The sequence below is a fragment of the Physeter macrocephalus genome, chromosome 9 (assembly GCF_002837175.3).
Source record: "Physeter macrocephalus isolate SW-GA chromosome 9, ASM283717v5, whole genome shotgun sequence".
Taxonomy (NCBI): Eukaryota; Metazoa; Chordata; class Mammalia; order Artiodactyla; family Physeteridae; genus Physeter; species Physeter macrocephalus.
Window position 1 is genome coordinate 106,112,734 of NC_041222.1, and position 16,260 is coordinate 106,128,993.

A 16,260-nucleotide genomic window follows, 5' to 3' on the forward strand; every position below is an offset into this window, starting at 1 on the left:
CATTTCCAGTCTCAAAGCCCAGCAGTTGCATCCCAGGGCTGGTAGCACGTTTCAGGAGGGACTGGCCTTCCAAGGACTTGGTCATTCAAGAACAAGCTCCTCCTGTCAGCCCGACACCAAGCATTCCTTTCTTACCTTTCTCCTGCACTGAAGGCACAGTCCTTTGAAACCTCGTTTACTAGATATTTTTATCTACTCTTCAATGGCTATTGCGGCCTCCACATGCCACCTGCCTTCCTGTTCATTTTAAGTACCTGGGCCCTTTCATGAATAAAGCACCTTGACCCAATCAGAGTTTAACAAAATCATTCATTACCTAGCTCAAATTTAGCTAAGCTCACACCTGGGGCTTGAAAAGTTTTTTCTGTGATTCACCCAAGAAAGTAAGCGGAAGCAATAAACCTCACCCGCGTGATCTCAAGGGTCTCCCCAAGGACACGCCCCCTCGCACCAGCTCAAAGCTCCCGCTCAAGGCCACCTGTCCAACCTGCTCCCCCCGCCTGGAGTCCCTCCTGCTACTCAAGGCCCCCCCACCCACCCACCCAGAGCAGTGAGTCTCCCTCAAACATCCCCACTGCTTAAAAGCAGCAAAATCCAACTGAGTAAACGCCGAAGACCTTGCTGGCTGTGTTCAGCGGTTCATCCCATCCAGCGAGCAGGAGCGGGTCCGAGGGGCTGTGCAAAACGGGCGGCCCTCCTGGGCCCCAGGGGAGACGGCGTCCTGTTGGGGCTCAGGTGACCTAGCTGCGGGGGACAGAGGGGCCCGTGGCAGATGACCTCACTGGTGCTGACCGGGCACCTCCAGGCTGCCGGGGGCTGGACCTGCCCTTAGCTGAGGGACTGAGCCGTGGTTCGGTGACGTGGGCTTGGTACGGGGCCTCCGTCGGGGCCCGCTGTGTCCTTACAACACCACGAACAACAGCCAAAGCCATGATACCCCGCAGCTTACAACACAGCACCGTCCGTCACACACCGCTCTTCCGAAAGCGGTTCCGATGCCTTCAGCCCCTTCCCATCTCTGCACAACTCCCTCCAGCCTGATCCCGCTGGACCTGCCCCGGCCGAAGTATCGGTGACGTCCGCGGGCCCGACTCTCGTCCTCACTGACTTCGCCTGTCGGCGACCGTGACTCACGCGCCCGGGGGCCCACCTCTCCCACGAGGGGCCCACCTCTCCCACGAGGGGCCTCTGCACCCGGCCTCACGCTGCCCTGGTCGCTCGACCCCACGGGGGCCTTGTCCTGCCCCACGAGGAGGCTCAGGTCAGGCCTGCGTCCCGAACACGGACCTCAGACACACAACCGCCCCCCGGACACCCTCGCCCAACCCAGCCAGTGCCCCGAGCTCCCTGGCCCGAAGCCCGGGAGACCTGACGGCCGGCACCCCGCTCCAGCCCTGCACGTCCCGAGGGTCCGCACGCCCCGCCCCGCAGGCCGAGCCTCAGGAGCCCCCCACCCCCGCCCCGCCCCGCCCCACGGTCTCGCCCCACGGTCTGGACCCACAGGGCGGCCTGACGCCTGCCCCGCCCCCCTGCTCCTCCTCTCCCGCCCCGCCCCGCCCCGCCCCGCCCCCCACCTGCCGTCCGCACCTGCCGGGCTCCCGCCTCGGGACGCGTGCTCAGCGTGGCTCCTCCGCCCGCGGGGAACTGCGTCAGCCTGCCTAACCCACGGTGCGCTCACGAGTCACCCTGCCCCTCGGACACGACCAGCATCCCCGCCCCCCGTGGCTCGTGTCCCCCCGACCCTCCCAGCCGGGGGAGTTCTGCCCGAGTCACAGCGCGCGGTCCCCGGGATCGCGTAAACACGCGTGCTCGGCAACCACCGCAGCGCACCCTGCCACGTGCCGGCATCTGACAGCCCGCGCGCCCGGCGGCCTCGGGAGCCGGGGGCAGCGCCGGGCACGCCGTCGGTGCTCCACACGCGCCGAGTGGACAGCACGCGAGAGCGATGACACGAGGCCCACCGGGCGCGTGGGGACCGGGCTCCTTCCGCCGGACACCCCGGAGGCCTCTCCACAGCGCACCTGTCACCACCTCCTCGCGGGCGGCTCTCGCTCAAACCTCCACACCCGTTCTGAAAAGCACAGGTGCCGCTGACTCACGCGTCTCCTTTCAGGGGTGTGACAGCCGACTGACAGCCATCTCTCTGCGGGCCCGCAGACGCCGCCGACACCATCGCTGGTACGTCCACCCGCTGTCACCGCAGCCTCTGTCCCCCTGTCGCTCCTGCTTGCAAAGGACAGCACCGGCACTGTAACGCGAGAGACGCGGGGCGACCCTCCCCCGCTTCGAGGCTGCGCGCCGGGCGCCTCGGCCGCACCACGCGGAGCGCAGTGACCGCGGGGGGCGGTGACAGAGGGAGTCAAAGGCCAAACCACACACTGTCATACAGATTTTAATAGAGTTTCTGATTGACTCATCACAGTAACCGTTTTTACTGTAATGATATGCAGCTTTACTACAGGAGTATAAATAAAAACAGATAAATACAGCTCTAGGCAACATCACAGATTAACAAACTAAGCATTCTTCATGAGCCACAACTGAAAACAATGCTGAATAGGAAGAGATGCTGACACCCTTGCCCATTCTCATCATACCTTCTCTAAAAGGGTACTCAAATGAGGCGCTCCAGCCACATCGGTCAGTCCGTTCGCCAGTGAGCCAGGCACGTCGATCTCACGGTCTCCAGTGTTCCCTCCTTTGGCCGAAAAGCAGGCACACCCCAACGTACCAAAAGGAAAAGTGGAACAGAGCGGCGCAGGCAACCGCGAGCGCACTGGAGACACGGCCCCCCTCCCCGGTCTCAGCGGGGCGGACACACCGAGAAGAAAATCAACATCCGCCCGAGATGTCAGTCTCTGAAGCAGGACCTGAAATCGGAAAGGAAACGTGGGAGACAAAATCCACGCCACGGGTGACTTCGTGAGGCCGCGCCTCTCGGGGGCAAATGCACGGATGACAGGTCGAGAGGAGACGCACAGGACCATCATTCAGGAAGGACTGCCCTCCAGACACCAGGAAGGAAGCGTGGAGGCGGCCAAGGGGGGAGGCACGGGGACAAAACGCTAACTGCAGGCAGACAGCAAAACTCAGAAGGTCTCACGAAATGCCTAACATTTTGCTCAACTCTCAACTGTCACTCTAATCCGGCCTCATGATCTTATAAACCTTCCAGATCGTAAAGATCTTCCGTGATCTCACAGATCTTACAGATATATTAAGAACCAGGAAGTGAAGAACCACTGCTAAAATGTAAAGACAGCTCATTGCCAGTTATGTTTCAGAAAATGTGTCTGTAAAAATTCATTTTTGCCTCCAAAAATACATCAACCAGAATTTTTAGGCCAGTGCATCAAGTGAACTGCCTTTGCCAATAGTGAATTAAGACCACGATTAAGTCAGATATTTCCAAAACCCACGATTCCAAACACATCCCAGTACATTTTCAACTCATCCTGCCAAAAAGTGCAGTGTGGATTCAAAACGCCACCGGACACCTGGACGCGACCTATGCAAAGATTCACAGGTTCTGTTCAGATTAACGTTTTAACTGCCACCTCTGCAATTCTACTGTTTTCATTTCATTTTTCTTTTAAAGGTTAACAGTATTTAACTTTTGGTTTTAATCTGCAAAATAATATGTAGTGTCTCAGCTTCCAGTTAATGAGTCAAAATGGACAGGTCAGAAGACAAACCCAGGGGATGGCAGTGAAAGATCAGAAAAGGTTTCCGTACACATCTGATCACGGAGAAATAACCGTAACCACATCTTAAACCCTTGTTCCCACTGTAAACTTTGTTCGTATCTCCGTATTTCTAAGTCTGAATTAGTCTACAAAAATCACATTAAAAAGGTAAAATTACTTAAGTGCGATATTAACTGATCTGTATTTTATAAATTTTAATCCATAAAAATATAAATAAGAATGGTAAATTTTTAAGAAAGAAATATACATTTAGTGCAAGTTATGAATTACATTTCTTCTTCAGTGTCAGCAGTAAAACACCTTGAGGAAAGAAAAGAAAAAGACTGATCTAATTTCAAGAAAAAGAAAATTCCAGTGTTTAAACATGCAACTCATACCAGGTGCAGCTAAACAGAATTCTTCCTTCTCGTCACTGTCAATGAAGCAGCATCTTGTCTCCTTACGCTCAACAGTACTTGTGTATTATAGGAGTTTTAGAAACAGAAAATCTGCATACGACCAGGTCACATTATCCATAAAGTCAGAGAGGGGCGGAAAAAAAAGCAAAAAGAAATCTGTTTATCCTCACAAGTCAAGTTCACCGTTGCTGATTCTGAACCACACGGCACCCAAGCGAGAGCTCGTTTCTCCTCCGTGGAGGTCTTCCCGCTGCCTTGGGCCTCTGTCGGCGCACACGTGACTGCACCGAGCGTCTCGTGATGGGGCGAACTACAGGGTTAAGGGCACAAGAAACACTCCCTTCTTCTGTGTGAAACCTCAGTACAACCTCAGTACATCTCAATATGAGAAAGGACTGCTTCCAAAGGGCACACCGACTTACAGAGGCTTTGTTAGAGCGCGCGAGAGAAGGGGTGGCGGGGAGAGGGAGATCGTCCGGAATGTAGAAAGGTAACGCTTTAACTGTACACTTCATGAGTTAAACACAAAAGTTTTGATTAAAAAAGGGCAAGACCTTGCAGTCTTAGAGATGGCTCGATTCAGAGGGATCCCTCCCGAAACAGGCACGTCTCTGCGGTGCTGGAGAGCAGGCCGGGGGCCGGGGTCAGGCTCGGGCGCCCTCCCTGTGGAGGGAGGCCCAGGCCACACCCCGGGCTGAGCGCATCCAGCGCAGACAGCAGACCACGTGGTGCCCTCGTGGGATGGGAGATACTCACTCGCCTCCTTCTCTCTCTCCTTTCCCTCCCCAAACAACTCCTCCATTCCACCAGCAGTACTGCAAACCATGCTGCAGCAGCCTGGCTTTTCTATTTCCTTGTTTGAAGGGGGTTAAAGCTCGGTGCTGCTCAGCAGGCGGGCCTCCTCCCCGGCCTCCTCTCCCTCCAACGTCACGGGGCTCAGTTGAACATTATGGAGGCGGGGTCTTGGTTTGCCGTCTGGGCCATATGACGGAGGATATCTTTTTTTGTGATGATACCAAGGAGGCGTCTGAAAAGGATAAACAGAAGGTTGCCGTTAAAATTGAAAGGAAAAGAAAAGAGGAGCTAAATCCATAGCTAAACCCTTTTTGTTGACAGGAGTAGAGCAAAAGCAAGCAGCCTGATTCTGTATTTTCTAAAAGCATTTCATTGGTAAAGATAATTAAATACCCAGCACCCATCCTTGGATATAGTGAGTACAACGTCACTGACAGCTCGGTGTCCTTTCCCCGAGGCTGAGGACTGGGCCCCTCGGAAGCAGAGCCACTCTGAGTAACGTGTGCCAGAGAGAAAGGGACAAAGACGGGAGGATGTAGAACAGGAAAGGACACTGACCCCACCTGAAAAGGAAAATCTGTTCCCACCGCACCAAGAAAGAAGTGTCTGACGACCAAATCCCCTCAATGTTCTGCTTTTTTTAAAGCCCAAATGAACTAACTGAAAAAAGTAACTTCAGGATCGCCCAGTTGTATGCAGAATCTACACGAAAGCACGTACAATTGAGATAAAATGCATGTAAAATGGTCAGCAGAGAATTTCAATCCCAAACTTCAGAATCCCAAGAATAAATCTCTGAGACAACCCAAATTTCTAGTACAGTCACCAATGTCTTCCTTTTTTGACTTTGGTCAAAAAAGTTAAGATCCAGTGCTTTTATGACAGTCTGAGTTGATAAAGCTTACATTAAAAGATAGGTGAAAACGTCAAGAAGCAGTCCTAAAAGATGCTTATAGATGAAGCAGAAAGCAGAATGGATGGGTAGCTACTTACGATTCTGGTTAGTAGCTTTTTTAAGAAAAGGATGCATGAAACACTTGTGAAGGGCTAGCGCCCAACAGGGGTGCCTGATCGGCGCTGGACTGGGACAGGTCTCACGGAGGGATGGCAACTGCAGGGCAAGACAGCTCCAGGCAGTAACTGCCAAAGCCAGGCCAGTTATCAGATGATTCAAAACCATCTCCAGTCATGGCCCCACTGGGACAGAGAGCCAGTGAGAACCACCGCACGTGGCTCTCAAAGCTGCCGACAGCGTTCTAGAAACAGCCTGCGAAGGGCACCGGGGCCCAGGCCCCAGGACTGTGTGGGTACGGCAGAGAACGGAGGCCGGTGGCAACCACGTCTGAGCCAGAGTCCCCACAAGACGGCCAGAGACCAGGGAACAAGACAGCGACGGGGTGGGGCGGGTGGGCACGGTAATCAGAGCGGGCTGTCCGCGAGGGCACGCGTCTGCCGCAAGAACGTCCAAGAGGGTTCCACCACACTGCCTACAGCCCCCAACCCAAGGAAAGGCCCTGACGGGAGGCGGGACCCGCCGGCCCGCCCTACGGTGGGGCCTGGACACGCCCCCAGCCTCGCGGACAGACTGCGGCGTGCGGGGGCGGGCGGGTCACGGCGCCCAGGTCCCCGCCTCGGGCCCAGCGGTCTGGCGGCGTGCGCCCGGGGGCACGGTCACGTCACAGTGCGCCCCCCACCCCCGGGTCTGGGGAGCAGCTACGTGATCACCAGGGGCTCGGCGCGCCGCGTCAGCTCCTCCAGGTGCTCTACCATGTTCTTCTTGGTGATGATCCCCAAGACGGCCCTGCAACAGACCACGTGATGCTAATGACTGCTCGAGAACTTGGGCGGGAGGGGCTTCCCATCATAATGATAGAGAAGGCGAGGACAAATTAAAACATGAACCACAAGAATGCTTTAATGAGCTGTAGGAAAACAAACACAAAAATGATCTGAAATCCCAGGTCCCACTGCATGAATTCTACTGACTTTCCACAGTGACACGATCCTATTTGAAACACTGGTGGGTGGCTATCCTTTTTAAATTAAAAATCAGAAGGTCACAATGACGATGACTACAAAAAAGTACAGAGAAACAACATCTATCACAGCTATCAAACTCTGAAATGGAGTTTCATTTTCAGTGTTCTTCCCACAGAGGAAAGTCTTTCTCTCACTTCTGTAACGTCACCCGCGGCCCTCCTCACTGGACCCACCCCACCGGGGAAAAGGCAGGAGGCGGCTCAGGCTCCTCCGGCTCTGGCCTCCAAGCCTCTTGCCTGTCAAGAGACTTAAGAAACCCCGTGACTATTACTTGGAATTAAAAATGAAAGAAAACGCACACTAAATAAAGCTGACTAGTACATGCGCTCCCTGATTTTCAGGACCTGCCAAATCCTGCTTCTTAAAATAAGCTTAATAAAAATGATCTTTTGATTTTATACATTTTTCTCTAAATAATGATTATTTCTCGGTTAATATCATTATTATAACATCAAGCAAGATGATGAACAAATTCTCGTGAGGGTACTTGAAAATAATTCAGCTGCTTTTTAATCATTACAACAAAATTCTGGTAACTGGCTTTATAATGGAAGTGAACGACTTCAACTACAATGTATGGCAGTACAGACAGTGAATGTCAAGAACCCTAAAAAGCTTTATTAGTCTTTGAATTCTGAAAGCCCATCCAGCGTGCCCTTCAGGGTGACTGGACGTCCCTGTGATGCGGTTAAGTCAGCTCTGTATGGCACTGCCTCAGACCATCCTGACTGCCTGAAGAAGTCAGAGGGGACCTCGTTCAGTCAAAGGCTCTGGTCCCCCACCGATGTCAGTTATAAAGCAGTCACTAGGGGATGCTCGGGGCGGGGCAGCAAACAGGGAGGGTAGGGAATGGGAGAGGCAGAAACAGGTTCTTTGCTAATGTTTTCTCATTATGGTTTAAAATAACGTACTTTTCCTTAAGAACAAAGACAAACTAACTGAACAGTTCTCAGAGCATGGGAGCCAGCTTGCCTCCAAAAAGCTCAAAAAATGCACTACATAAAATAAACACTAACTCAGTAGATGTTCTTCTCTGACTAAATGTTTGAGGTAAAACAGACAAAAACCATCAATTCACTTGCATTTATAGCTGGAATCAAGAAATGTGAGCATCCCGACAATTCAGTAAAAGAATCCCAGTTTAGTTCTTACTCATTCTTTTCTACCCAGTTACATACAATGATTAATTTCAGTTAATATGTTAGTAACCTCTGCCAAACCGCAAAGTACACAGTGAGGACAGTCACGAATTTATTAAAGACACAATGGTAAATTTATAGACTTCTAAAGTAATCTTTGTATTTACCAAGTAACAGCCCTAAAAAGGAGGAAATACACATATTTCCTCTCTTTAGTTACTGGAGAAAAGAGATTTGAGAGTAATAAGGGCAAATTCAGTGCTGCTTTACTACTTTCAGAAGTGCAAGGAAAATCCATGCAAAATGTGATTCACGTAGGAAACAATTTTCTGTTCCGGGGGCGGGGGGGGGGTGGGGGGGCGAACAATGACGTCAGAGTAAACAGGGCGTGACCCAGCACCTTCCCAAAATATCAATACTGGTTTCCAAGAAACACCAGTCCCAGGAGTTCCTCTGCCCCCGTTTTCCTCCCCTAAAGGGTGCACGTTTGGAAAACCGCGCTTGCTGTTCACCCCCCTCTGAGAAGCTCCACAGTAAGGAACCTCAACTGTATTTAATCCAACACTTTACAAACGCATATGGTCACGGACCTCTTTTTTGAGCCATTCTAGTTAATGTCCTGCTGGTTCCACCAAGACGAGAAGAAGATCTTGAGAAATTCTGCTTATCAGAATACAAAACGTGGGGAACCTTCAACGCTGACAGACACCCGCCTAGTCTCACTTTCTCCTTGCATCTCAGAGTCTAGGTTCTTCAGGTCTTCTTCCCCCCAAATACATAGTTATTTTCCACCTCGAAGGACCCAGTATGAACTGTAACATGTTGACCATTAGACTCTCCACTAAAATGCAGAAGAGATGATCTCTCTTCTTCTTTTACCTACCAATCTATTTTCCTTGAAGGACAGAAGTAAGGAAAACATAATCAAGGCCAATAAACATAAAAAGCCACTTCCCACCCCATGCCTTCTTACAAACAGGCGGGATCAGGTAAGATCTTCATCCGCTGTCCCCCCACCCCTTCACTCCTTTCCAGCATCCGTGCTGCTGAGAACCTGAGCTCCGTCAGCAGAGTGCACGACGGGCGTGAACCCACGCAGCCTGTGACATGCTCCACCGGGACTGGAAAAGGACAGCCACACTTGTTATGCCACAGGAGGACAAGCCACGCCAGGCACAGAGAGCAACACAGAGCAGGTCAACGTTTAATAAGCCAACTCACTCAGCTAGGCTTCCAAGTGAGCCATTCATCACTAAAGGGACCCCAAACCTTCATGAAAGGGTACTCCATTTAGCGTGCACTTATTAATAAGCTTTTTAAACAATGAAGTCTGGTACCGTTACTCTTTAAATCAAACATTAAACAGAAGAAAGTAGTTATTTTACAACACACATCTCTCCTCCATCAGTACCTGTGGCGTCTGACCGTCAGACTCCCTGCCCTTGATCAAGAGCTGCATCGCTCAAATGATTTATGTCCTGTTACCTAGACTTATCTTAACTGGTTGGCACAGTGGAAACACCAATCATGGATCGAGTTCTCTAGCTTTCTGTCTCTGTTCCTAACCCAATACAGGCTAATATACTGTCCAAGAAAAGAGCAGTTTAAGAAATCACAAAGAAAGAAGACAGACTCTATCGGTCCATCACCACGTAAAGCAGCCAGAGGCTGGGCTTCCGAGCTGGAAGGCCACCTGGCCCCCGAGCTGCGCCGTGCTGACCACGTGCCTGGACACACCTCCCCAGCCTCGACGACCACCTCTGTGCAAGGGGCCGCCGAGGTGAACGAGAAACTGGAAGGCGGTGGCCCAGCGGGAGGTGTCCGCTTTCCCTCCTTTCTCTACAGAGGGGGCGTGTGCTTTGTCCCTACGGGACTGTCTGTTAAACCGCTGGGTCCTCTGAGCGCGCGGTGTTTCCAGGAGCCTCGCGCGGCGCAGGGGAATCACGCCGTCCACACACGGCCCAGCCTCGCTGTCATCAGCCTGCAGGCGAAACACTGTCCCTGAGGATTCCAGGTAGGCAGAGCCACACAGCAGGGACCCAGGGGCCCGGAGAAAAAGGGCAGGAGGCAGATGCCAGCCCAGCAGCAGGGGAGCAACGCCAGGCTGAGGCCCGTGCGCTGAGGCGGGCCCGCAGTGCGTCTCCACGCTGCCTGACACCCGCCAGGCCACACCTCCCCACACCCCTACCGTGGGGAAACACGGGCAGTTTTACGTGCAAAGGGCAGAGAAATCAATGTATCCATTTTAAGTGCAATGGTGTTCATCTGCCAGCGCTTGATTCAAAAGATTTGTGGATGGAGACCACAGAAAAGCAGAAACAAAGCGTCTGCAAAAGGTTTTCACATCCAATTCACAAACCTCGTTTAATTATATATGATTTCCCTCATTACTTGATAAATCAAAGAGTAAACAGCAAAACATGTAGAAAGCTATTACTGTACTGGAGATGAATACCCTAACCATGGAATACTGACAAAAAGAGAACAGGGTGCCGCGGGCTCCACCACCCTCCAAGAGGGGAAACGCCCTCAGCTGGGCCCCGCCCACCCCGCACCATGCCGCCTCCGGCTCCCTGCAGCTCCCAAGTGCTCCTGACAAATGTCACACTTTCTGTTTTGGCAAAGACCGGGCAGTTGACACTCTGCTCACCGTGGGTAAGCGGGACTCCGAGGGGCCGATCCTAAAAGGCAGACCGGGCACCCCCTCCCGGGGAGGGCGACGGGGCTGACCGGGCTCCCCCAGGGGGTCCCGCAGGCTGGCGGGGGCCGGCCCGAGCACACTCACCCGTTGTGCGTGACCAGGCACTGCCGCAGGCCCAGCTTCCGGAAGATGTCCACCACGATCTCCATGGGCGTGTGGTCCGTGACCGTGAACGGGCTCATGTCAAGGATGCTGCGGAGCTTCAGGGGCCGGGGGCTCTCTGCTGGGAGGGACGGGGTGTGCTGTGCAAAGCACACGCGGGAGCTGCCCACTATCCCTTCCTGTTTTTTTCTGGCACTCTCTGAGGAGACAGAGAAGACCAAAAATTAAAAACTGGTAGGTTTTCTTTTGTTGTGTTTTGTTTTCAGGACAACCTGCTTATTCAGAGATTTAAAACAATAAATAAACGTATCCTTTTGGTCCCCTCTTTCTTTTCCCATCTTCCTAACCAAGAAAAAAACCGACTGAAAAGCCATTTAGCAATTTCTTAAATTAGACAGAATTAGAATCCACCAAGAACAAATCATCTTCATGCAAATAAAATACTTGTGGTATAATTTTCTTTGCTGTGGTCTAACTCTGGGGGACAAGGAAGCATATTGGGAACACGGGCTTTTAAAGGTACACAAGTAACGAGAGCACCATTGACTACAGGAACGCAGCCCCGAGCGGCCTGCCTGTGCCGTGGGCCACTCCTCCCGCCTTGGAGGCGGGACCACAGAGAATCTCATCCTTGCCTGGACCGTGGTGTCTATCCTACCCCTGTGAGCCAGCTAGTTCTTCCTCTTTTCTGACGTTCAAGCTTAATTTTCTAGGTGCGTCATGAGGTGGGCTGAAAGTACAGTTACACACGTAACGGACACCAACCGACTTTCGAGGTTTATCTGCATAGGCTCCGTTCGTTCCCGCTCTCCGTGGCCCCGCCTCAAGTGCTCCTGTCCTGTGCCTACTTCCTCTCTGCCACCTCTCAAACTGTGAGACAACAGGTGGCCAAGACGCAGAAAACGGCAGAGGAGGGGCAGAGACCATGGGGAGGAGGAGGAAACCCAAGAAAGGGAGAGAATACACAAGCAAAAGGAAAGAGCTTATGCTCCTAGTTAGTATGAATCCAAAGCTGTGTGTACAAAGATCGTATTTGTCATACTGAACATATTCTGAACGTGAGTTTTGCCACAAAAATATTTAAGCCAAAATAACAAGCATCAGCCCTACACGAGCAGTGAGCCCACCTCATAAACACACACTGCAACGCCTTCTCCTCCTTCTGACCAGCCAGGCCCTGCTCCACTGTGCTGTCACAGTCAGTGACGTTCTAGCGCCAGGATTCCCTAAAGCGCCTCAGAAGCATGAGAAGGGCACGGAGAAGAAGAAAGCCCATCAGCAACTGACATAAATGACTTCTGAAAAATGCTCGTTAAGCTGCTTTTGGCCCCTAGAAGCATCAGGCTAATGGCTTGTGAATGGAGGAATGGAGGTGCTGTTAGCATGTATTGACAGTTGCTCTGTGAAACCTGGTAGTGACAGATTCCAAAAACATCCCCCAGGGATCTACAGCTCTTTCACTTGTATTAATTTTAGAAACCAAATAAGTCTCTATACTCATAAAATGGTGTTTCAGCTACCTGAGCAGGTACAAAGCTAATTTTAACTCCTACAAAGAGATAAACAAAAGGCTGGTCCACATACTGCAGTTCGGATTATTGAGTAAACGCTGTTTCACAGTCTAAGGCTGATAGTAATACTGCCGTGGGGAAAACCTTCAGCAGACCCTCTCTCCCAGGTGCACAAGCTAGAGCTTTACTCTGAACAGAAGCTCCTGAGGGGGTGGGAGAAAAGTACAACGAGGGGAGCAGCCTAACTGTCACTGTGCCATGTGCCTTTCTAACCGTGTTCAATATGTCAACGGTATTCGAGTTCTCACGCATTAAGAGTCTCCCTGTAAAACTCACAGCTCCTAGCACATAATCAGAAAGGAGCAAGTACACTTTTATACCTTAAGGTGGAAAATAGGAAAGATGATTCAATTCACGCTATAAATGTAGTATTAAATATATGCTTCATTTTAAACAAATCTATAAAAAAGCATTCAGCCTCACTTTTACATCTGGACAAAAAAAATGCAGGAGGAACGTCTCTCCATTTGGACTAAGCTTTAACACAGTGAACTATCATCTACCCCTGGTGAGAGTCCATGGCAGAACCACGACTTCGTGCAATCTGAAAATACCTTTCACAAAATTACAAATGCACTACTCTCTGGTCCAGCGATTCCATTTCTAGTATTTCCCTACATCTACAGAGGCAAAACGTCAAGTACACAAGGTTATCAGATGTGTGAGGCGGCAATTTTTATCAGAGCAAAAGGCCAGAAACATCTGAGATGTGCATCAGCGGGAAGCGGATTTAAAAACTCATGACGTATTCCACAGTACCTCCACTCAGTGGAGTACCGTGTAGCTGTTAAAAATAAAATGATTTGGAAAGATGTCCAAGAAAACGTTGTTTAGGGAGAGAAACAAGACACAGAACAGCACGTATTGGGTAGCCTGTTATGACTTGTTTCAAAAAGAAGGAGAAAACGTATACACTTACTTACACAGGCAGAGAATGATACCTACAGAAAACGTAAGAAGCCAAGGAGACAGTTGCTTACGGAGCTAAACTGGTGATTACGAGGTCATGGGTGAGAGATTTTTTCACTATATACCTTTTTTTTTCTTTCTCTGTATGGCAATTCATCACTATAAACTTTTAATCTTCTCGAATTTGAACGATGTGAATGTACCATCTACATACAAACTAAAAAAAGGGGACTTCCCTGGTGGTGCAGTGGTTAAGAAGAACCCTCCTGCCGATGCAGGGGACACAGGTTCGAGCCCTGGTCTGGGAAGATCCCACATGCCGCGGAGCAACTAAGCCCATGCGCCACAACTACTGAGCCTGCGCCCTAGAGCCCGCGAGCCACAACTACTGAGCCCGCGTGCCACAACTACTGAGCCCGCACGCCCTAGAGCCCGTGCTCCGCAACAAGAGAAGCCGCTGCAATGAGAAGCCCGTGCACTGCAACCAAGAGTAGCCCCCGCTCGCCGCAACTAGAGAAAGCCCACGCACAGCAACAGAGACCCAACGCAGCCAAAAATAAATAAAATTTAAATTTTAAAAAAAACTAAAAAAAATTTTTTAACGATATAACATAAAATGTTAATGCCAGGTTTATAAATAAATTTGGAGAAAACTGCTCTTTTAAAATCTTGAGTTTTCCACCCCCAGACATAGTATATAGTTCACAATTTATTCAAGCATTCCTTTCGGTCCTTTGATAAACTATTTTATATAAATATCTATAAACCACATATTATATACAAAACTCTAGTGTACAGGTCTATTTTTCCCATTCAAAAACTAAAACTTTACCAAAATATACGTTGGCAAATATTTAAGGTGTGTTAAAAAAAAATCATGCTGTGACTAACCCTTCTGACGACATGAGTTGCTATTTCACACATCTAAAGTACCCCTATTCCCTTAAACTGACATTATCTGCTATCCCAATATTCTATTTCTCAAGACAGTAATAAAATCAACTTTTAAAAATATGTCCACAGAATCAATGGGAATATAAATAATTCTTAACTTTACCACTTCATCTTTTAAAAACCTGGGCTTTTTTTCCTTTAAATTTCTACATAAATTCCAAAATTCTGACCCTTTTCTTTTTTGCTTACTATTACAAGGTAAAGAACAAAATGTGAACAGCGAAACTCTTCTCCGACTGTAGGTCGGCCGTGGTGACGGCTCAGAGGCTGAAACACTTGAACGCGGCCACGTCTAACACACACTCCGCTCACTCGGACAACTACCAGTCTATTAGCTCAAGGGAATGCTAGGCTTTGAGCAAGTCTCCCAAAGCTGCAGCCTTTTCCTTAGCTGAACTGGATATTCTCCATAGGCTCTTTTCTTTTCTTTCTTTCTTCTTTTTGCTTGAATAGCTCTTGTAAACTGAGAGCTTCCAGCTTGCTTTGAGATATGCTGCCCATCTACACCATCTAGCCTTCCCTCTTCAAACGGCTCAAGAACTGAAATACTTTACAACCCTTTGGCCACAGAGGTAAGTTGGAAGGAGGTGATGGGCTCACAGGAATGACCGTTGGGGACAGGCTGAACGCTCTACATTTTCAGCTCCGAGTCCTCTACTGAACACCAGGAGTATCAAAGCAATGGCTGGATGAAAATACCCTCTATCACAGGGGTCCCCAACCCCTGGGCCACGGACCGGTACCGGTGCACGGCCTGTTAGCAACCAAGCCGCGCGGCAGGAGGTGAGCGGCGGGCAAGCGAGCGAAGCTTCATCGGCCGCTCCCCGTCGCTTGCATTACCGCCTGAGCCATCCCCCTGCCCCGTCCGTGGAAGAACTGTCTTCCACGAAACCGGTCCCTAGGGCCAAAAAGGTTGGGGACCGCTGCTCTATTACCTCTGGGGGTTTGGGAAGAGGAGTCAGATTGTGTAGAAAAGGACGGAAGCCTTATTGGGCTCCTGATCAATACTGCAGGACTACAAGGAAAGGGGATAAATAACTTTTGGAGGAACAAAAGTGGCTTCCTCCTCAGAAGTTTAATTTCTATCCAAGAAATAACATAGGATGGTTAATGCCTTATATACTTTTTCAACCTGGCATTTAACCAAAAATAAAATCTCTATAACGTTTTTCATTTTAAACCAGGGGTTCCCAACCCCGGGCCAGTACTGGTCCACGGCCTGTTAGGAACCAGGCCGCACAGCAGCAGGAGGTGAGTGACGGGCGGGCGGGCGAGCGAATGAAGCTTCATCGGCCGCTCCCCACTGCTCGCATCACCACCTGAGCCATCCCCCATCCCTACCCAGCCACCCCGTCCGTGGAAGAACTGTCTTCCGTGAAACCAGTCCCTGGTGCCAGAAAGGTTGGGGACCGCTGCTTTAAACTATATGTTACAAGTTAATACTGTAAATCTACATCCAAAAATTGAAAAAGCAAAACCCTACGGATCTGACATGAGACAGACCAAAGATGATGGAATTTTCAGTAACTTGCATTCAAATAAGCCAACTTTATTAACCACAAGAAGGTATTTTAGCTGTATGCCTCGGCAGTTACTAAGGCCTTATATCACATGCTATTACGAATACTGTCAACTTAACAAGACTCATCTGAGTGAGAAAAGAGCGAGCCCGACTCCAGTCCCTGATAACAATGCCAAATCAAAAGATAAAACAGTATTTAGCTGGTAAACATCCCACGGCAGGGTAAATTCCTTTCCTAAAGAACCTAAGATATTACGAGACATAAAATACACCACTTGGGCTTCCCTGGTGGCAGAGTGGTTGAGAGTCCGCCTGCCGATGCAGGGGACACGGGTTCGTGCCCCGGACCGGGAGGACCCCACGTGCCGCGGAGCGGCTGGGCCCGTGAGCCATGGCCGCCGCGCCTGCGCGTCCGGAGCCTG

The 16,260-nt window shown here is 50.3% G+C and overlaps 1 protein-coding gene across 7 annotated transcripts in view; it reads right to left on the minus strand.

The window, feature by feature from the left end:
• Positions 1 to 1,823: 1,823 nt before the first annotated feature.
• Positions 1,824 to 16,260, minus strand: part of CLCN3 (chloride voltage-gated channel 3) — an 86,300-nt gene continuing 71,863 nt past the window's right edge. For 4 of the 7 annotated variants that reach the window (XM_024130802.3, XM_028494263.2, XM_028494264.2 and 1 more), the window contains 2 exons: positions 10,865 to 11,081; positions 1,826 to 5,132 (listed from right to left, as the gene is read on the minus strand). In XM_024130802.3, the coding sequence (XP_023986570.1) occupies positions 5,042 to 5,132; positions 10,865 to 11,081 (308 nt within the window). In that variant the 3' untranslated portion in view covers positions 1,826 to 5,041. Of the gene's footprint in view, positions 5,133 to 6,625; positions 6,702 to 10,864; positions 11,082 to 16,260 lie in introns of all 7 variants that reach the window. The other 3 variants (XM_024130800.3, XR_003681359.2, XM_028494265.2) reach the window with 3 other exon arrangements.